Below are 23,128 nucleotides of genomic sequence, written 5' to 3'. Positions count from 1 at the left end.
GGTACAGTAACACCCTGGGGCATAAAAGGGGTAAGGTCATATGGCAGGAGGCTGCAGTACTGCCCATAAACTGGCTTAAAGAAATGCTAATTCTGATTGCAATGGTTTATATAAAAGTCTGAGTAGAAAAAAATAAAAATTTGATAATAGCCTTAGCGTAGTGGCAGTATTCCTTGGACATAATTAGCAGTTCACTGTTGGCTTTCACTTTTTGCCTGGCATTCTTTTTCAACACTTGAATAGGTCTTTGTTTGCCTACAGAAGTTTATCACCAATTTGTAACCTGGATAAAGTCTGAGACATCTATTTCCATCACACTGGTAACACCAAATCTTCCATGAAAAAAATAATAACTGCATTACTCTGCCATAAATTATATATATATATATATATATATATATATATATATATATACACTATATTGTCAAAAGTATTGGTACGGCTGCCTTTACACGCACACGAACTTGAATGGCATCCCAGTCTTAGTCCGCAGGGTTCAACATTGGGTTGGCCCATATTTTGCAGCTATAACAGCTTCAAATCTTCTAGGAAGGCTGTCGAAAAGGTTTAGGAGTGTGTCTATGGGAATGTTTGACGATTCTTCCAGAAGCGCATTTGTGAGGTCAGGCACCGATTTTGGACGAGAAGGCCTGGCTCGCAATCTCTGCTCTAATTCATCCCAAAGGTGTTCTATCAGGTTGAGGTCGAGACTCTGTGGAGGCCAGTCAAGTTCCTCCACCCCAAACTCCCTCATCCATGTTTTTATGGACCTTGCTTTGTGCACTGGTGCGCAGTCATGTTGGAAGGAAGGGGCCATCCCCAAACTGTTCCCACAAAGTTGGGAGTATGAAATTGTCCAAAATGTCTTGGTATGCTGCTGCCTTCGGAGTTCCCTTCACTGGAACTAAGGGGCCAAGCCCAACCCCTGAAAAACTACCCCACACCATAATCTCCCCTCCACCAAATGATTTGGACCAGTACACAAAGCAAGGTCCATAAAGACATGGATGAGTGAGTTTGGGGTGGAGGAACTTGACTGGCCTGCACAAAGTCCTGACCTCAACCCGATAGAACACCTTTGGAATGAATTAAAGCGGAGACTACGAGCCAGGCCTTCTCATCCAACGTTAGTGCTTGACCTCACAAATTAGCTTTTGGAAGAATGGTCAAACATTCCCATAGACACACTCCTAAACCTTGTGGACAGCCTTCCAAGAAGAGTTGAAGCTGTTATAGCTGCAAAGGGTGGGCCAACTCAATATAGAACCCTATGGACTAAGACTGGAATGCCATTAAAGTTCATGTGCGTGTAAAGGTCCCAAATACTTTTTACAATATAGTGTGTATATATATATATATATATATATATATATATATATATACAATTTATGGCAGAGTAATGCAGTTATTATTTTTCATGGAAAATATTGTGTACAGTATATATACACACAGTAAATGGAACAACAGAATGGATATGTTGTCCCACATACATCATTTAGATATAATATATATAGTTTATTATGCTCCTCATTATTAATCTTATGCTCAGACTTACTTCTGATTATACTAACATACCTTCTCATTGCAATATCACAGCTCTCAAATTCAACCCCATTTACAGCATCATATTTGAAAGCAAATAAAGCTGGACGCAAACTTTACAATCGTTTTGCACAATCCATTACAGTATGTTTAGACAGAATTGTTCAGAAATCTAAATGTGTGTGACTTCCTAAAATTTGGAAGAGGTTGTATCAAAAAATAAAGAAAGACGGTTTTTATTTCCTCTAATCAAATTGTAAAGCTGGATACACATTTTACATAATATTCCTTTAATCAGTGTTCCCACATTTCGATAGCCATCTACAGTATTTTTTTTGCTGTACTTTCAACCTATCGGTAATACATTTTACAATAGGATTGTAATGTGTGTGGCCAACTTAATATGTATAATTCGTAAGTTATATGAATACCATGGCTTTCTTTTTGTTCTTTCGTCATATATGCTTGACTATTTTCTGAAATGCAGACCCCCATTTATGTCATACTGTCCTGTTTTCATGTGTCATTCTATCCCATCCGATCAATCAATGAACCCCACGAATCATCCATACATTTATTTTATTGCGTTATCACAGATAAGCACAGAGCAGACTATAAATCTCCACGTACCTGTCACAACTCTCTCCAGAGACATTAGGTTTACAAACGCATTTGCCATCCTGGTCACAGCTTTGGCTGCTGCCTGCTGGGTCACAAAAGCAGCCCTGCCGCCTAAACGTAGTGAGAAGTGGAATTAATATTAATTAAGATGACTTATTAATAACCTGCATTGATGTGAAACTATTTTTTTTTCCTGTTAATTGAAATACTGATACTAGACCCCAGTACCATATTGTTTCTGAACTTCAAGTTTGTGCTCTTGTAAATTCAAGGGGCCCTCCTAGGCTCCCCTTCTACTATGAAGCAAAACCCTTGCCTATAGTTCTATTTTAATGATAGCAAGATCAAATGCTCTAACAAAACAATTCTAAATCTAATCTATAAATAATAATGGAGTCAGCCGCCTGGTTACAGAAAAATCTGGGTATATCCAGTGTCCCAGAACCTTTGGTTAGCATTTTAGGTGGTTAGTAACGGGAATGCATAGAACAGGGGTGTCCAAACTTTTTTCAAAGAGGGCCAGATTTGATGAAGTGAACATGCGTGAGGGCCGACCATTTTGCCTGGCATTATTTGAACCATTAAAATTAAATGCAAATTAACTATTTTATGCAAAGTTTATTGCAAACGGCATACTTTTCATTTTGTCGCATGGATGACAAATCCAAACAGGTGTTATGCCAGTTATCATGGAGAGAGCGCTGGTCCTGTCATACTAGCGCCAAATTTATTTGTGTTTTTTAATGCTCCCTTATCCGGCTAAAGCCTCGTACACACGATCAGATTAGCGAACGATCTTGCGTCCGATTTTTGTTGCATGCTAGTCTCATATCGAAAGTGAAGAGGTTACTTTCATACGAAAATTCCGTAAGACAGAATTCTACTTCAGAAGTGATCTCATGTGTTGAATTGTTTTGTATGTGTTCTTTCGTTTCTGAGCATGCCTTGCTCTTACTATATTTTCCGGACGATAACTGTACTAATTAAAGGAAAATCGGATGTTGTGTTGACGTACGATAAAAATTTTATAGCCTGCACGTCCAGATTTTGGGGCCGTATTAAAGTGGCCTAGGGGCCGCAATTGGCCCGCGGGCCGGACTTTGGACATGCCTGGCATAGAAGGAACCTAATCATAATAGGACAAAAATTGCTGATTCTTGGTTTGTAAAAATATAAATATATGACCTGGGACATCTAACTATCTATATGATTTACTGCCTGCTTGACTGACAAAAATATTCCTAAGGTTGATGTTTTACAAACTTACCTGCAACCACTGTAAGAAAGGGAATGAAAACCAGGTTGGCACCGGTCACATTTCTCACCCATCACCCCAGGCTTACAGCTACATCGTCCATAGTTATCACACTGGGTATTGAGGGAACCTGCAAGGGTCGAATAATAGAGGTTACAATAAAACCATGAATGTGTCTCCTCTTTTTTTAGTAGGGTAAGTAGTCAGCAGTGTGGTTGGAACAGAAATATAACTAGCCACACAAGTTACTATATGTTTGTGCTCTCCTTTAAGCTGACTATACGCTTATAAGAACATTTTTGTTTTCTGAAGGTTTTTTAATTGCTAGAGAATATAAATTAGTGTTTGTTTTCAAACACAGTTATGAGAAAATTTGAAGGAGCAGGATGGGAATTGCAAATTTCTAACTCTGGATGTGGTTTTAGTATGGGAAATTACATTAATTCCAAAATTCAATGTTAAAAGCAAATAAAATTTCAAAGCACTTTTGAATTACATTTGTCAAGTCTCTGTAGGCATTATTGAGTGTACTGGTGAGGTTTTTCATACAAACATTCATACAAAATCTACCAGTTTATGGCCAGCTTTGGGTTTACCAACAGAAAGTCTATGCTTATTTGAATGTACACAAAACATATGGTTTAGATAGGGCTACAAACTTCATTGTTGGCACATCTAATGGAGAGTGTATGGAGATTACACAGTCAGACTGCAACATACAGTATATGGCTGGGTTGAAAGGGTTCACCGCTAGGATCTAAAAGTTTTCAGCCCAAGTTAGATCTTTGATAATTATTGAGGCATATTTATTACATTATAAGTGTAGCACAATTCCCAGACGTTTTGCTGGATATGGGTCCCCCTAGATTACCGCTAACAACAACAGCACATTTAAGCATGTTTCTCCAAGTGTGAGCACTGAGACAATGACCAGTCCAATATCTTTGGATTTTTGATTTATTTAGGAACTTGGATGGGAGAAGGGATGAGTGGGAAAGTCCTTTAACTCAACTATGCACAATTTGGCAGAGACACTTAAGAAATACTGTTTAATGCTGGCTTGACGCTGGCTGAATGCCGGTCAACGCTGACTTGACGCTGGTTAACACTGGCCGGATGCCGGTTAACACTGAACTATTCTTGTAGCTTAACTTCAACTAAAGAAACCCTCTCTTAGCTGCCTTAGGTACTCCTTCCTGAGGTATCTGCTTGTACACTTTTGCTGCATTGCTGACCGCTTCAGGGCCCACACTGGCGCCCCCTTTCATTCCCTTTTCTTCAGGGTTTAACACTTGGCATCCCCTTTCTATGCCACAACTACTGGTTAGCTGGCTCCTGGATCCATTTGACCTTCTGGAGTGGCCCCCTCTCCTAGGCAGACCCCTGGGCAGATTTTGAGTACTCACGACACTGTTTTTCCTGGAAACTTCTGCCCAGCAGCTCCACTCGGTTAGCAACACTCTGGATCCCTCTCTGCAGCCCAGCTCAACCTCCAGTCCCTCAGGCTGACCGCCCCCAGGACATTCACTGCTCTGATAGGAGGAGAGACAGCTGTCACCCTCCTCCTGGGACTCTGCTTCCCGCCAAAGACGCCCTGTCACATGCTCCCACCAGGTTTATACCCAATCCCAGGGTGCATTGTGGTGAACTCTGCCCACTGGGACAGCCATAAACCCTGGTGCGCTATTGGCCAGGCTTCCTCCACTGTCCAACAAGAGCCCTCATTGGATGCAGTGGGGAGACTCCCCAGACTCAAAAGACTACACCTGGAAACACATGACAGCTTCACTAAATGATCAGGCCCCCCTGATAAGCAGACAGGGCCACACATATACTTTTCCTAGCACCTACCTAGGAGGGTGCTACATCAGAAAAAAATATGTTAATAATCACAGCTACTATTCAGATGTCACTCTTCTTGGAATAAAGTGTATGCACAACATATATTGCAATGAAGACCTAGTCATATATCCATTACCTTGTGCATAAAAACAGCAACCTAATGGCATAAATTAGGTATACAGTAATAGTTCTTCAGTGTTCCAGAAGCAATTTGCACATATTTATGCATAGACACGATTTTTTATAGCTTTGGCTAGAGAGAGAGGGAATAATTAGTATCTTCATCAAGGTTTTATTGCTGCTAAGTAGAGTCACCCTTTCTATCTGTACTGCTGACCATAGTCATTGAGACTGAAAGTAATGGGAAATCCAAAATGTTAGAGTTGTACAAGGGGTGAAGGGAAATCCTCCAATGAGGATAACATTTCCAGCAACAACTGTCTAAAAGAGACATTTCCCTAACCTTGAAGAGATTACTTGCCACTTTCTGCTGCTTCTCTGGTAAATGAAGGGAAATTAAGACAACACTATTGGAAGAGATGTGTCAGCGATCATGTTGAGTTTTTATTGCTCTCTGTCTCTTTGCTGGAAAGATTCATCCTCTCTACTTTATTAGTGCCTACTGTCATCTAAACTAAAGTGCTAGAAAATCCAAAATGTTAAGTTTCCATTTGAACAAGAATAAAGGAGAATGTTCAAATGGGGACACTTGGAATGACAATTGTTTGAAACAGGATCTCCCTTATTTTGGAAAGATTTCCTCTCACTTCCCGTTGCTTCTACTGGGTAGGACATATAGAAAAATCTCCCCAGGTGGCAAATAAAAAAAAAAAAAAACATACAGGGCTTTTAAAAATTCTCTTCTCTATCCACAGCAAAAAAAAAAAAAAAAAAAAACAGATTTTGGCTATGCTTTTGGAATCATCAGGACAAAAATAGAGTGGCTGGAAAGCCACCATCAATGTTTGGTGCATCTTTATTAAAGTGTATGCAAACCATAATAATTAATTTCTCTTATTTCCTCTCTCTTGGTCTGTTAAATTTACCACTTATAGTGTTTTGTTATATATCTGTTTGATAAGTGCATAGATATACCCATTGATTTTGTCAGAAATGTTAAAAAAAAAAAGTTATCCCAAAAATTCTGGATAACCCTTCCAGTTCTTATCTTGGGACTACAGATCAATTAGCCTTTACATTGTGCATCATAGCCTAGGGGTGAGTTTGAGTAGTTTAGCAAAAGAAAACTAGAAGGGCTGACAACACAGTCTATGAAAATGCTGTGTGTTGTCATCCCAAAACACGACTTGGGAGCTGAGTGCATTCCTGGCACTTCAACAGTTATTTTTCTATATCTGTAGAGTCTGAAAAGGGATAAAACATGGGGGAAATTTGGATGTATTGCAGAGATATGATATACTATATATGTTTTTTTTTTTTTTTTTTGCCTTGACACACACAATAAAATCAGATGTCTATAAACTAATAAAACATATAGTACATGCTATAAACATACAACAGGTCCTTGTGCAGAATTATTTTGTAGACATAATCCAGGAAAATTAGACCTAATGATATATCAGACTACTGGTAATGTCACTTTGGTAATATTAAGGAAGACATGAATGTTATTTTAATTATGGTTCAGAAGAAGAGGGAACAGAAAGTTTTTTGTTCAAATTAATTACTTATATTCTAAATGATATGTGTATTTATGTATCTTCAGGAACGTAGAACAAAGCAAAAAAAATATTAATCATATTGATGACATTTGTTTTGTGATTGGTTACCATGAGTTGTCTTTTTCTCCAGTGGTTTATTAATATGAGGATTACGAGGTGTGGTACAACCCTCTAAATTCGTTTTATATAGTTTTTATATAGTTAATGTTCTTAAAGGGGCAGAGAAGTGAACTTACAGCTAGGATAAAAAAAAGGAGAGTAAAGCAAGTAGTGTCAAGTGGTCTTCCTTCTCCCCTACGCTAGAAATTCATCATGTGCTCCTTTCTGGGTCACCCTTCCATGTAACCGTAACATCCAAAAGCAAGCATTTCTGGAGTGATAAGAAGCATCCTAGAAGGTTGGGATATTTAACAGCCAAATGCTATCATTTTTTTACAACATAGGTCAAACACTAGGGGTGTCTAGTCACTAGTCACCCCCAACCTCTCCATCTATAGACAATAACATTCATAGGTATAATGGATACATACCTGTAATATGGCATTGGCAGGGTGCACAGGTTCCACCAGGCTGTGGATAATATCCTTCTTTGCATCGCTCACAGTTAGGTCCTTCTGTTCCCCCACTACAGTCTAAACAGCGGAATCCAGAACCAGTCTGGGCCTGCAAATCTGTATCGAACACACAGCGCTGTGACCACCCATTACAGTTGCAGACTGAGATATGGACTGAAAAAGAAGAAAAACAATGTATGGTTTATTATTATTTAAAGATTTTCAGTCTTTTTTATCTGCAGTCATCCACAGCCATCATAATTTATCTGTCAGCAAAACAGAATATTGATTCTCAACCACTGGTACATTTACCCTAAGGATACTTCTGATGACAACAGGGGGGCTTTTGCTTCTTATGAGTAATGCATACAAATAGTTTTGAGCATAAGCAAATAATTATCCATATATAAAAAGATATATAGAATTGCTTGGAAACACATTTAGGCACAGATAGGGAGTGCTTGTAATAAATGTAACTCTGTCTTAGATGACCACTACCAGGGCATACACAATACACACTTGTGATACAGGGCTTACATTGCTGACCTACTTCTGCAAATGCTAGCTTTCTGACTTGATCTAGCTTCAACATTTTTAAGTTTTTGTCCCCAAAAAAGCATTCAGATCAGAAAATCAAGGTGAATTCAGTTTACTGATCTCCATTTTTGTTTCCTGGCAGTGCTTAAGATGCACTGAATCCCTATAATCAGCATTACAGACAGAGATAGAGATTTCAGATGCAGAGGTCATCAATGTAGCACTTAATGAAATTACAATATAGTAGCAAAACCCCGGTAGGAACTGCTGAATAGAATGGGTCTATTTTTTCTTTGCTCTGGACTCCTCAGATGTCTCAACGGCTCTGACCCCTGGTTGGGTGGAGGCCTGTATGACTGCACAAACTTGCCAGGCAGTATTTGCACCCAGTGAAAATTTTCCACTAGAAAGACAGGCATCAAGTCAAATAGTAAAACACAGCGTTCTGTATTGTGAATGCAAGCAATAGATGACCAGTTAGATACCACATGGATTGAACATTAACCACCAACCAATATTGATGTTTAAAGAGCAGCGGACAGGTTGGAACTACTAAAAGATGAGCCTATGCTGCCAACGTGTTCTAATGATGGCTATGTTAGGCCTAAGCTGACTAAAGGGTAGTGAACCATGAAATGGCTAAATGCTAAGTGGAAACTAAAGAGAAGTAATAATAGTATCGGGAGGGACAGTCTATAGCATGGATAATTGACTGGCTACCATTGGGGCCCTTTAAATGCTGGTGAACTTGGGAAGGGTCTCCTTTGAGAATTTATCAGTAGCCAGAGTGGGCAGGAAACACCAGCTGTTTTAGTACAGTCCTCCAACACTGTAGTTAGTAACAGTGGAAGTGTAGCATTTCCTGCAGCACAGACACTTTTCAGGCAGGTGTAGGGCAATGTCAATAGCTGGGTGATTGAGCAGGCATGGGTCTCTGCTGTGTGGATATCCTGCTTTCAGCAGGTCTCGTATACAACAACAAAAAACATGGGCTCACAGCCCTCTCACTGACTCCTGGACTCAGCGTTCTGCTCTGGCAATGGAAGGGGCCCCCTCAGCCCTACTAGGAGTTTGCATTGATCCAGTGATTTGTAGCAGGGAGCTTGCACACCCATTAATTCTGGCTACCCCAGACTCCTGTGTCATCAGGAGAGTGGCTTTTCCCATCCTATTTCGCTCAAGCTTCCTCTGGCTCCTCCTCTGCCCCCAAAGCATGCCGGAATACGTAGGAAGCTTAGTCACTATATTACAGTACATGGCTGTTGCTTTGGATTACACCTCCCATAATTTCCAGCATCCTACATACAGGCTTATGAGTTCTCTTAGCTTTAGTTCTCCCCCTGTTGACTGGAGGGAGAATGTGCAACATGTCTTCCTTATCTCAGAAAGAAAAGAAAGATATAATAAGGTAACATCTCAGTCTTCAGATTATTGTAGTCCACAGCCTGGCTACAATATCAACTAAAAAATGCTAATTGGTGCTTAGGGCATGCTTAAATTCTCAACCATTGGCATTGTATGTCCATTTTAGAATGCCTTATTACTATTTAGTTTTTCCTAAGTGCTAAAGTAGCTTTATGAATCAGGGCTAAACTATCTCACTACAGAGTTCCTTTAAGCAAGTTTAGTCTTCCTTACAAGCAGCCATTTGCAAACCAGACTCTGAGGTAATTGAGCAGAGGTGAGACTCAAGCTGAAACATGATAACATTCCAGTCCCATTAGACGTGATCCAATAAGAGCAGTTCTTCTCACATTATATGAAATAATAGCCAGTCCCACCCTTGTAGACACAAGTGATTAAATTCTCCTTCTGAATTCATATAGGTTAGGAGTGGTAACACAGGCCATTAGAAATGTTTTTATGCTCATTTCTTTGCATGCTAACCACCATATTATCTAAACAACTCTCTCGAAATAAAACCCTGGCAATATACTGTAATATAAGTATAACATCTGATCATTGGAAAGGTACTGTAAGTGGTGAAGCTTACACCTATCCGAGCAAAATCCATGTGAATACTGAAATAGGTTAGCCATGGTAGCAAAATATGTTAAACAATCTTTTTTAAACCAAAAAACGTTTTACCTATGTAAAACATTAAAAATAAGTGCCTATACTGTTTGAAATCCAGTAATACACTGTCTCACCCTGCTCTGCACATGCTCAGTTTCTCTCCATTTGTAGACTATGCTGAGATAGTAGAGGCAGATCTGCTGACAGCCTTAAAGCAAAATTAAGCTCTCCTATCCTTTACAGCCAAGGAAACGGCTTCTGTTTGATCTGCAAATGCCATGTGATCAGTTATTATGGTTTGACAGTTTGGTTGAGGACACAAGCAAATGTGACAGTTAGCAATCCCGGCAGCATTCCAAGAATGTAACTGTTTTGGGAAACAGTTAAGCTTATGTGTTAAAGTTGAACTTTACCCATAACAATTTAATAAAAAATAATGTTCTTTAGCCAAGAACATACATTCCACATTAATAATTCTGCTACCAAAATTAGCGTGTGCTGTAAATTGCCTCCAGTATTGCTTCTGTTTCTTCTTGCTGGAGGCTGCCATTTTGCTGAAGCCCAGATTCCCTGAACAGCAGTAAATCATAAAGCAGAACTAAACTCAATGATTTAACAGTCTCAAAAAACAGTTACATTCAAAGCATGCCCTAAATAAAAAATGTTACAGTTTGTCATAGGACAGAATACAGTACAACTACGGAAGTGATGTCTTGTATTGTATTGTAAAGTATGCGCAGTCTTGATCACTCAATTTTTTTTTGGAAGAATACTGGAATAATTAGACGAAAATCGTTAGTTCTGGTATCATACGAGAAAAATGTCATGCTTGTCCCTTCGGATAACAGTTGTGATCGGCTCTCAAACGTTGTGTACTAAAGGTCGGATTATTGCAGGATCGCTTTGAAAGTGGTATTTTGCATCCGATTTTCCCATCCTATTTCTGTGTTGCTACTCTTTGTACATTATCAAACAATTTGCATCACCTCACTGAATAAGCCTGTCTCACAACCTCTCCACCTCAAGCTCTCATTCTTACTTTTGCATATAACTGTGAAAATGCTGAGTTTCTATGGGTGCTTCTTCAGCAGTTCTCGTCTTATGGGCCATACACACTATAAGATTTTCTGAAGACTTTTTCCTTTAGACTTACCAAAACCATATAATATGAGGTCAAACCTAAACACTTTCAATTTGTATGCAATCCGGCAGGCCCTTGCACTACATAGAAAAGGTAAATCTGAAGGAAAAAGTCTTCAGAAAATCTTATAGTGTGTATGGCCCTTTACTCTCTTCCTAACCTGTAGCACACAGCGAGGTTAATGTGCATTAGCACATTTTCTGAACATGTATTAAATGGAATAATGATTATGAATCATCAAGCAATTAAAGCGTTGTTCCACCCATTTTTTACTGTTGCAACATCTGGTAAAAGCCTTGCAAATGCTTTCACAAATGGCAACTTTTTTTTTTTTGCAAGTAAATACCTTTTTTTTCTTTCCTGTTTTTGACAGCACCACCAGTTGCGGCTGCCTAGGCGATTACATCAAAACGCGCTCAGCAAGGACTCCTGGGATAGCAGCATCATGTATCCCAGGAGTGTTTGCGAATCGCCTAGTGACGAACTCTCGCGTTATTTCCAGTCTGTTGCTATGGCAATGTATCAGGAGCGCTGCGCGGTGGCATTACTGCGCAGGCGCGAGATCGGGAGGTGCATGCTGGGTAGCCAGCTGCACCGAATCACAGAAATAGATACAAGATGCCCACAGTGGACATGGACCCTGCCAGCTTTTGAGATCCAGGTAGTTTTTTCTTTATTTAAACATAGATTAAAAGAACTACATAAAAGATACTATCTAAATGTTGCAGATAAAGTGGACCAAACTACAGCAGAGTATTAAAAAAAAACTGACTCGGGAAACTGGAACTCCGATTTAAGGTGATAACAGCACTTTTAGATGAATGCACACAATTCACACTAGTACTAATAACATGCCTACTGATTATACATTGTAGGGTGACTGCATTCTAAAGGCATGGAAAGCTATATTCTGTAGTCATAAAGCAGAGCAGAGGTCTCCAAACTTTTTTAAACAAAGGGCCATATAAATGTCTTTCAGACTTTAGGGGGCCAGACTGTGGGAAGTCAGAGAAGAAAATGCCCTGGCTTTAATAGGAGTAAACAATGCCCGATCTTTGAAATTGGGGGGGGGGGGGGCGCAATAGTACCTCTTTGTTGGTGTAAGCGGAAGGAATAGTGACCCATAATTGGTGTCAGTGGGAGGAATTCTGCCCCATCGTTGGTGTCAGTGGGAGGAATGGTGCCCCGCTGTTGGTGTCAGTGGAAGGAATTGTGCCCCATTGTTGGTGTCAGTGGAAGGAATTGTGCCCCACTGTTGGTGTCAGTGGAAGGAATTGTGCCCCACTGTTTGTGTCAGTGGAAGGAATTGTGCCCCACTGTTGGTGTCAGTGGAAGGAATTGTGCCCCACTGTTGGTGTCAGTGGAAGGAATTGTGCCCCACTGTTGGTGTCAGTGGAAGGAATTGTGCCCCACTGTTGGTGTCAGTGGAAGGAATTGTGCCCCACTGTTGGTGGCACACTGTTGGTGTCAGTGGAAGGAATGATGTTCCATTGTTGGTGTCAGTGGATGGAATAGAGCCCCAAGGGCCAGATAAAAGCAAGCAAAACCCCAGGGCAACAATTTGGAGACCCCTGATATAGAGTAACTGAAAATTAATATTCCTTCTTCTAAAAGCAGGTGTGCTTAACTGTGGCCCTCCAGCTGCTGCGGAACTACAAGTCCTATGATGCATTTCAATGCTGAATGTTACAAGCATGACTCTCAAAGACAGAGGATTGATGGAACTTGTAGTTCAGCAACAGCTGGAGGGCCACAGGATGAGCACCCATGCTGTAGTGACAGAAATGTGTTATTCCACAAAAACTCCCAGTGCTATTTCATGGATTTTCCATTATCTTATCAGTAATCCCTTTTACTGAACCCTCCATAATATTAGTAAATGTACAAAATTCTTGCTAATACTTTTATAGCTGTGAGGCCATAGTTCTGTATTTCGTGTGTAAAAGAGATTGGTTCAAAGCCGAGCAATATAGGCATGTTTGGTGTATAGTTTATGGCACATTTAAAGTCCCTCTTCTTACTCCACACAGTAATCAGCGTGAGCAGTTGAGATTTCATTTTTGTATTGGCAATATAGGCATATCCACATTTTTGCCATGTTCAAGGAAATACAGCAAACTCTCCCTTGTGGAGTCTTTGATGAAAACAAAAATACAGTAAAGCTGGCCATATATAAGACACGGGAAGACATTCGGACTCAATTTATTCTCCAGATAAGAGGAGACAAGAGACAGCCAAAAACCCTTTGGCCTATTTGGAGGAAAAGCAATGAAAATCAGCTGAAAAAATACAAAACCGTGATCGCTAATTCCTCCAAAATCACATGATCAGGGTTTTGTCTGGTGCCCGTAGACAAGGGGAATGTCACATGATGCAAAGGAATCAAAACCTAAATGCCCTGTATTGGTGATTAGTGTCGGGACAGGTTTAAAATAGAGTACAAAATAGCTTAAAAAAGCTATAAAGAAGTAACAAAACATATAAAATGGGTAGCACCATTGAAAAGCGCATATAATGGCACCATTATACAGTTGAAGACATTTATAAATTGTTGCTACTTTTTCTTATTTATTAAAATAGGGTCTACCAGGTGGAGCTCACCACATGAGTTAATCCAGCCCAAAAATACTTTTGGACACGCCATGCCTTCTGGCAGATTCCAGACTTGGCATACCAGGCTTGATCTGCAACTTCAGTAGTAGGTGTGGATGTGGCTAACATAGGTATTTACCAATTGCATCAAGAATGGAGAGTTATCAGAACTTATTTTCATTATAAGCTACAGATCCTCCTAGATATAATCATCTCATAGGAATACATTTGTCAACTTTTTGACATATATCGTAAATATCTGCAACAAATCAATTCATGAAACGTCAACCCCATACCATACTCCATCAATGCAAAAGTTGTCACTGGAAATACATCTCCTAACTCACACTGTGCAAGCTAAGCCTGTCCTTAGAAGAACACTGCCATTACTGACCTCCTTCTAAAATCGCCAGTAGACTGTTATGTTGACCACCTGGATTCAGCTCCTATGTGGAACATGTATACAGATGAGGAACGTCAGAGCAAAATCAGAATTCCATATATGTACCCTTATTTTGGGTCAGTGCCACAAAGTATCAAGGCAAGAGAATCGGTATGACAGCCAGGCAATTAGCATTTTCAGAGAGAAGTCAGTTATTGGCAATTTCTGTGTTCCACTCTTAGCAAATGTTTCTGTCAACGTTTCATTTAATATAATGGGAAGGATCCCTAGCAGAAAAAAAAGACAGTAAGTGTAAACTAATCTAAAGCACGACGTATAAAAAAGGAATGTTTCTATTTTTTGCTTGAATGCATTAAAGAAAATGCAAAAAATAAAAAATAAAAATAATAGAAACAAATGTGATTTTTCTGATACAGCAACTGGTGTCACTGGTTCCCGCTAACCAATATATACATTGCATTAAAGATTAGGAAATACAGTAGTTAAAATGGTAACGCACAAGAATTGAGTTAAATTGAGTAGAACCACAAATCTTACCATCTATGGCTGATCCTGAAATGACTGAAAGTGCACACAGCCAGGGAAGCAGCACTGGACACCAGGTCCGACGTAACCTTGTCATAATTGGAGGAGATGACCTGTGTTGTAGTTGGTTTGTTGGGTACCTGGTGTTCCCTCTCTGTGCTCGTTGTCTGTCTGTACGAGGCTCCCTCAGGTGTGTTTTATGAGTTTTCTGTAACCTGACTCATTGCAGACACAAAGATCCTCTGTTGTGACTCACCCTCTGAATAACAGCCCAACCCTTCCCTCTTTCTCACATACAAATGCAAGATCCTTCCACATATATAGACTACATAGCCTCGCCGCAGAGTTCTTGTTAGGGCAAAGCACTGTACTGTATATATGGAGTGAAATCAGTGCCTGGTTCATTTGGCCTGTCCACTCAGGTGCCACTATGTACCTACATACACATGACAACCTTCATTTTGGACTTGCAACTCATATCTTTGTTGCCAAATGTATTCAATATTAAGTGAATTTAAAGTGTTTGTAGCGCTAAAAAAATAAAAATATATATATATAAATATACTGTTCTCTGAAAGCATGTTATACAGCACAGTGCTTGTGCTGTGTAATTTGGTCCCTTTTATCATCTAATATACCTGGTTGATCCTGCCTGGTTCTGCCCTCCTTTCTGTAAACTGACCATGGATAATCATGGCTGCTGAGCCCTGACACTGTGGTCAGTTTACATGCCTCTGCCATCCACAGCTCTTTTCTCCCCCCCACCCCCACCTGTCAGCTGTGTCAGTGCTGCTCTGCTCCCCGCCCCTTCCCTTTCTGCTGCTATAATAACTGCATTATAATCATACCATACCCTTGGTTAGATAAAATTATGTATCCCAGTGTCTGTGCTATACAAAAAATATGCAGAGTTCTACCTTATATTAGAGCGACTCTCGGCGTTCACATGACCGCCTCCCTCTCTTCTCCACGGTGGAGGTCAGCGGGAGTTCTCGGCCCCTCTCGCTGTAGTTGTCAGCCCGGGAGAGGAGAGCGGCAAGTGATCCCGTGAGCGCCGAGAGGTGCTCTGAAATAAGGTAGAAATTGGCATATTTTTATATAGCACAGACCCTGGGACACATAATGTTATCTAGCAGAGGGGATTGTATGGTTATGCTACAGTGGCTTTACAAACACTTTAAGTCTATTTAAAACCAAAACTTTTTTTTTTATTTTGGATAGAGTAGGTAAGAGTTATCAACCCTGCCAAGTTTTAATGCCATATGTGTCTTTGCTGGGAAGATTTACCCTCTATTTTTTTCCTAGTATTTATTGTCACCTGACTATTATATATGAGGTATATCACCAAAACAGAATATCAAAATGTAGGAATATAAGGGGGCTGTACCAAAAGTAATGCAAAAGTGGGTATAACCTTTATTATATTAATTTACATAGGTCGTTCAAATTTCACATGTTGGTAGAGTAACTCTTCCTCTACAGCCGTGGCCACAAGTTTTGGCAATGACACAAATATTCATTTTCACAAAGTCTGTTGCCTCAGTTTTATGATGGCAATTGCATATACTTCAGAATGTTATGAAGAGTGATCAGATGAATTGAAATTAATTGCAAAGTCCCTTTTTGCCAATCAACTTAATCCCATAAAAAAACATCTCCACTGCATTTGTGAAGAAGGCTTCAGGGCGCCCAAGAAAGTCCAGCAAGCGCCAGGACCGTCTCTTACAGTTGATTCAGTTGTTGGATCGGGGCACCACCAGTGCAGAGCTTGATCAGGAATGACAGCAGGGAGGTGCACTGTGAGAAGACTTTTTGAGGATGGCCTGGTGTCAAGAAGGGCAGCTAAGAAGCCACTTCCCTCCAGGAAAAACATCAGTGACAGACTGATATTCTGCAAAAAGTACAGGGAATGGACAGCAGAGGACTGGGGTAAAGTCACTTTCTCTGATGAATCCCCTCTCCGATTGTTTAGAGCATCAGGAAAATAGCTTGTCTGGAGAAGAAAAGGTGAGCGCTACCATCAGTCCTATGTCACACCAACAATAAAGCATCCTGAGACCATTCATGTGTGGGGTTGCTTCTCAGTCAAAGGAGGGGGCTTACTCCCATGAATAAAGAACGTCACAAAAGCATCCTCCGAGAGCAACTTCTATCAAACATCCAAGAACAGATTAATGATGAACAATGCCTTTTCCAGCATGAAGGAGCACCTTGCCAGAAGGCAAAAATGATAACTAAATTGCTTGAGTAACAAAACATCGAAATTTTGGGTCCATGGCCAGGAAAATTCCTAGGGCTTAATCCCACTGAGAACTTGTGGTCAATCCTCAAGAGGCGGTTGAACAAAAAAAAAAAAAACCCTCAAATTCCAAAAAACTCCAATCATTGATTATGCAATATGCAAGAATGGGCTGCCCTCAGTCAGGATGTGGCCCAGAAGTTGATTGACAGAATGCCGGGGCGACTTGCTGAGGTCTGTTAAAATAAAGGTCAACACTGCAAATATTGACTCTTTGCATAAAATGTATGTAATTGTCAATAAAAGACTTTTGGAACATGAAATGCTTGTAAATATACTTCAGTAAACCATAGTAACATCTGACTAAGAGATCTAAAAACACTGAAACAGCAGACTTTGTGAAAATTAATATTTGTGTCATTCTCAAAACTTTTGGCCATGGCTGTTTAGTAACTCTTCTTCTTTTTTATTGCAGGAAAATAATAGATTACAAGCAGAAGCAACGTGCTGCTATTGAGTTCTGGACAAAGGAGGGGTTCAGGGTCTCTGACATTAACAAAAGGCTACAGAGTGTTTTTGGAGATGATACCATCGACAAGAGCAATGTCTTGTTATTGGTATTTCTTGTCAATGGTGTCATCACATTCTGCAGCCTTCATTGGAGGTCCGACCGCCTATATCCTTCCTTCGTCAAGAACTCAATGATGGTATGTTGCTTCTGCTGGGAATGTATTACAATTAAAATGAAGAAGATTATAGAGGAAGAGTTACCTCCACCTGAAATTTAAATGACCTATGTAAGGTATTAAAAATGTTATGCTCACTTTTACATTACTTTCAGTAAAGCCTTCTTATATTATTAGTCAATGTTATGTGCATTACACTTTCACGTTTATAGACCAACTGAATGTAAAACATACCTTTTATTGTAAATACATTTCCAAATTTTGTATAGAAAAAATCTTTTTGCAATTAGATCTTTTATGTGCACTAATTTTTTACCTATCTGCGGTATTTTCTTATATTTATGCTTTCCTTTATTGACATTGCATACTAAAATGTTTTCATCATCTTCCTCTCTAAATTCCCATTTTTGATCTTCCGCCCTAATTTTTCATTTTTATTTTACACTTTCCCTTTCATCTGTTTTCCACATCAGCTTCCACCACTAAAATTCACAACATGCTTCCAAGAAAAATATGCTATAAACTCCCCTGTGCTCCCAAAATGTTTTGCCATATTTCATGGCTTTTGACAACAGTTAGGTCAAAAATAAGAGCAACTTGATGTATGCCCACATCCCTGAACTTAACACCAAAAAAAGCAGAAAAACCCTCTGATGCGACTTTAAGGGACACTATACTAAGAACTATGGTAGTAATAAAATATACATTTATTGGTACATGCAAAATAGTAAAAAGTAGAAAGAACATCAAAATTCACAGTTTACATAATAAAAGGATTGTGACTTTATGTGGAAAGTGGTCATGTTGGGACATTGTCCACACAACTATGTCCCAACATGGTCACTTTCCACATAAAGTTGCAATGCTTTTATTATGTAAATTGTGAATGTTGATGTTCTTTCTACTTTATACTATTTTGCATGTACCAATAAATTTATGTTTTATTACTACCGTGGTTCTTAGTGTAGTGTCCCTAAAAGTCCTATCAGAGGGTTTTTTCGCTTTTTTTGTATTTCATGGTTTTTTTCAAGCGTTTATATTGCACATATACGCTGTGCAAACAATAAAAAGATAATGCCCCAAACTTTTTCTATGGAATACTTGGTACATTTTGGTGGTGGAGACTGATGTGGAAGTGGAAAATGAAAATATAAAATTACGGAGAAAGTGAAAAATGGAAATTTAGAAAGTAAGATTATGGAGCTGTAGCCCTACCCCTGCAACAGACTTTGAATAAGACCGGTTCTCTGCTCTTGGCCTCAACCTCCCCAAGGGCCTCAGCCCCTCTGACACACCAGGTTGAGTGAAAAAGCATGCAAACACAGTAAAGCACAGGAAAATAATTTCTATCACCCAATAATAGCGTTATATCAAAATTAGGTGCCAAACCGATTAGCAAAGGTAATCTTAATGTATTATAAATCAGTAAAGTTCATAACCAGGCAAATACAAATAAATTGGCAATTGCAGTAGCACAGTTTAGCAAACAAAATAGCTAACAGTAAGGGCTAAGCATAAAATTGGATGTAACACCCAGGTCAACATAAACAGTAGCAGTGCCACCCAAAGTGCAACAGCGAGCAAAAGCAAGGTCCATAAAGGCATGGATTAGTGAGTTTGGGTTGGAGGAACTTGACTGGCGTTCACAGAGTCCTGACCTCGACCTGATAGAACATCTTTGGGATGAATTAGTGCAGAGACTGCGAGCCAGGCCTTCTTGTCCACATCAATGCCTGACCTCACAAATGCGCTTCTGGAAGAATGGTCAAACTGTACATTCCCATAGATTCACTCGTAAACCTTGTGGAAGGCCTTCACAGAAGAGTTGGAGCTGTAATAGCTGCAAAGCGTAGGCCAACTCAACATTGAATCCTATGGACGGCCATTAAAGTTCACGTGTGTGTAAAGGCAGGTGTCCCAATACTTTTGGTAATATAGTGTACATACTTACATTGGTCCAAGTAGGACTGATGTAACTATGCACAATCATTCATACGCAAGCTTCAGCTTTAAGCTTGGCTGTCATTTTGTATCTAATGTTTTGACACTCTCTAGGGAATCAGAATAGAACTGTAGCTATTGGGAAGTAAACTGATTGCTCTATTAGTTCAGATGTAATTGTGAGTGATAGAGCTGTGTGTGTTACAGACAGGAAGCCTCTTGTGAATCAGACACCTCAGGTAATGATTGGTGTAGAGGTCAGAGAATGACGCCTGGCTGAGCCACAGAACATGTCTGCAGGGCAGGGAGACTGGGCTGCGGCTTGACACTCCTTTTCTGCGCAGACTGACTTGCCTGGGGTAATACAAAATAAATAAGTCAACAGCAAATGGGAGGCAATTACAGCATAGAATGTACTTTCCCTGCCAGAATGTGCCTGTCGCATGGCAACACTGTAAGGTAAACTCAGATTTACAAGCTATTTAAAAGCAAAAGTTAAAGTGGTCTTAGAATCAATTTTTATCTATAGGACTCCATAGGTCCTGGTGGCACAGAGAGAACGAGAATATAGTGGCACTGCCAGGGGACAATTGATATGGAAGCTCTGAGGAGGAAATAAAAAAAATAAAAAATGCATTTGAGTTTTTTTATATTTATCTGTGTTAGGAAAAAAACATATTTGACTTTAATACCAATTTAAAAAACAAACCATACAATTAAATTTTTGGAAGATGATGGGGAGTTAAAGCGGATCTTCAGTAATTTTTTCATCTTTCCATCTATTAATCTTCTGCCCTTGTTGTTTTAACTTTGGATAGTAAAAAAAAAATTTTCTGCCCTTAAATACTCTATACGGCCCACCTCCTCTTTCTTGACTGGTAATTAGCCTAGGCTAATGACATCATACACAGCTTTCTTTCTAACTCTTGTGAGAGTTTTGCCAAGGGAGGGAGGGTGAGTCATAGGAAAGCCAAGGAGAGCTGCAGAGCTGGAGGGGGCTGGATGAGGGTGGAGATAACAGGAGACTGCAGACATCCATGAGGAGAAATGTGCAGGGAGGCAGTGGTGTGAGTGTGTCTGCGTGTGTGTGTGTATATGTATGTAAATATATATATATATATATATATATATATATATATATATATATATATATATATATATATATGTGTGCCTCTGTGTGTCTGTGTAAATCCAGGAAGTGAACAGGCAGCAGCTTCAGCTGCCCACTGTTAAAATGGCTGCAGCCAGACTTAGTGGAGGGAGATTTCTGCAGCATATTTGGCAAGTAGAGAATCACAGTATATATAAAGAAATATGCAAAGTGGTTGGATGGAAGCTTCAGAATAGCAAAGATGTTTTTATTACAAATTATGTGAGCAGACTGCAGTTCCTCTTTAAAGCACCTTACATTGTATTTTATCACCTGGGGACTCTATTTGTAAGATTTGTTTACTGGAGTTGTAAGTTTAAATACCTTCTGTGGCCATTAAAGTGTAAGTTCACCCTTAGGCTCCATGTACACGGGTCGCTGGAAATGGCCGTTTAGGAGCAGTTGGGCGTTTTTTTCAGAAGTCCCTGAACGCAGCTCCATGTTATCTTATCTGTCCATGTACACATGGTAGTTTACAGTCATTTGCAGGCAGTTGCGTTCAGGGACTTTTTTTAGAACGCAATTATATTGCGTTCGAACGTGTGCTTCCCGACGTTTCAAACGCAGAAACGCGGCCGAACGTGACTAAACGTGACTGAACGTGGTGAACCTACGTTCAGCCACGTTATACGTTTTTTTCTTCCATTCAAAATCAATGATTCCCTATGGGAGCCTATTGATTTGAATGGAAGTCGCACCGCAAGTCGGATCCGACTTGCGGCGCGACCTGCACTGTGAGAATCTTGAGGGGGAACTCCACGCCAAAAATGGGAAAAAAAACTGCGTGGGGTTCCCCCCCCAGGTTCCAAACCAGGCCCTTCGGGTCCGGAATGGAATTTGAGGGTAGCCCCACGCCGAAAAAACGGCGTGGGGTCCCCCCCAAAATCCATACCAGACCCTTATCCGAGCATGCAGCCCGGCAGGCCAGGAAAGGGGAGGGGACGAGCGAGCGGCCCCACCCCCCCTGGACCACACCAGGCCACATGCCCTCAACATGGGGGGGTGTTGGTGCTTTGGGGCAGGGGGAGCTCTGCACCCCCCACCTCAAAGCACCCTGCCCCCATGTTGATGAGGACAAGGGCCTCATCCCCACAACCCTGGCCGGTGGTTGTGGGGGTCTGCGGGCAGGGGGCTGATCGGAATCTGGAAGCCCCCTTTAACAAGGGGGCCCCCCAGATCCCGGACCCCCTCCCTATGTGAATGGGTATTGGGGTACACTGTACCCCTACCCATTCACCCCATAAAAGATAGTGTATGTAAATAATGACAGGAGACGTTTTGGAAAGTTTATTAAAAATCTTCATCCGGCTCTTCGGGGTCTTCTCCTCTCCTCTCCGGGGGTCTTCTGCTCTTTTGCTGTCCGCCCTTCTGCTGTCCTCTCTTCTTGTCTTCTCCTCTCCGGGGGTCTTCTGCTGTCTTCTCTCCGTGGGGTCTTCGGCTCTTTTGCTGTCCGCCCTTCTGCTGTCCTCTCCTCTCCGGGGGTCTTCTGCTGTCTTCTCTCGTGGGGTCTTCTGCTCTTTTGCTGTCCGCCCTTCTGATGTCCTCTCTTCTTGTCTTCTCCTCTCCGGTCTTCTGCTCTTGTGCTGTCGGCTGTCGGCTCTCCTTCTTCCTCCGGTCCTCCTCCGACGACGTCTCCAGCGATTATGCCGGCCTCTGGTCTCTGCAGCTTATTATATAGCCATTAGGGGCGTGGCCGCCAGATGACGTCATCGGGAGACCACGCCCCTTGTGTCAGCAGAAGACCCCCGGAGAGGAGAGGACAGCAGAAGGGCGGACAGCAAAAGAGCCGAAGACCCCACGGAGAGAAGACAGCAGAAGACCCCCGGAGAGGAGAAGACAAGAAGAGAGGACAGCAGAAGGGCGGACAGCAAAAGAGCAGAAGACCCCCGGAGAGGAGAGGAGAAGACCCCGAAGAGCCGGATGAAGATTTTTAATAAACTTTCCAAAACGTCTCCTGTCATTATTTACATACACTATCTTTTATGGGGTGAATGGGTAGGGGTACAGTGTACCCCAATACCCATTCACATAGGGAGGGGGTCCGGGATCTGGGGGGCCCCCTTGTTAAAGGGGGCTTCCAGATTCCGATCAGCCCCCTGCCCGCAGACCCCCACAACCACCGGCCAGGGTTGTGGGGATGAGGCCCTTGTCCTCATCAACATGGGGGCAGGGTGCTTTGAGGTGGGGGGTGCAGAGCTCCCCCTGCCCCAAAGCACCAACACCCCCCCATGTTGAGGGCATGTGGCCTGGTGTGGTCCAGGGGGGGTGGGGCCGCTCGCTCGTCCCCTCCCCTTTCCTGGCCTGCCGGGCTGCATGCTCGGATAAGGGTCTGGTATGGATTTTGGGGGGGACCCCACGCCGTTTTTTCGGCGTGGGGCTACCCTCAAATTCCATTCCGGACC

The 23,128-nt window shown here is 41.2% G+C and overlaps 1 protein-coding gene across 1 annotated transcript in view; it reads right to left on the bottom strand.

Annotated features, from left to right (window-relative positions):
• The window catches only part of LAMC2 (laminin subunit gamma 2), a 63,087-nt gene extending 48,175 nt beyond the window's left edge, over nucleotides 1–14,912 (bottom strand). The window contains exons 1-4 of the mRNA XM_082266582.1: nucleotides 14,723–14,912; nucleotides 7,473–7,670; nucleotides 3,431–3,548; nucleotides 2,173–2,274 (exon numbers count right to left, since the gene is read on the bottom strand). Of these exons, the coding sequence (XP_082122708.1) occupies nucleotides 2,173–2,274; nucleotides 3,431–3,548; nucleotides 7,473–7,670; nucleotides 14,723–14,807 (503 nt within the window). The 5' untranslated portion in view covers nucleotides 14,808–14,912. The remainder of the gene's footprint in view (nucleotides 1–2,172; nucleotides 2,275–3,430; nucleotides 3,549–7,472; nucleotides 7,671–14,722) is intronic.
• Nucleotides 14,913–23,128: the final 8,216 nt, after the last annotated feature.

This window comes from Pelophylax lessonae (assembly GCF_965119305.1).
Source record: "Pelophylax lessonae genome assembly, chromosome: 8".
NCBI lineage: Eukaryota > Metazoa > Chordata > Amphibia > Anura > Ranidae > Pelophylax > Pelophylax lessonae.
The sequence above is the reverse complement of the archived record's forward strand: the minus strand, read 5'-3'. Positions and strand labels throughout refer to the sequence as shown.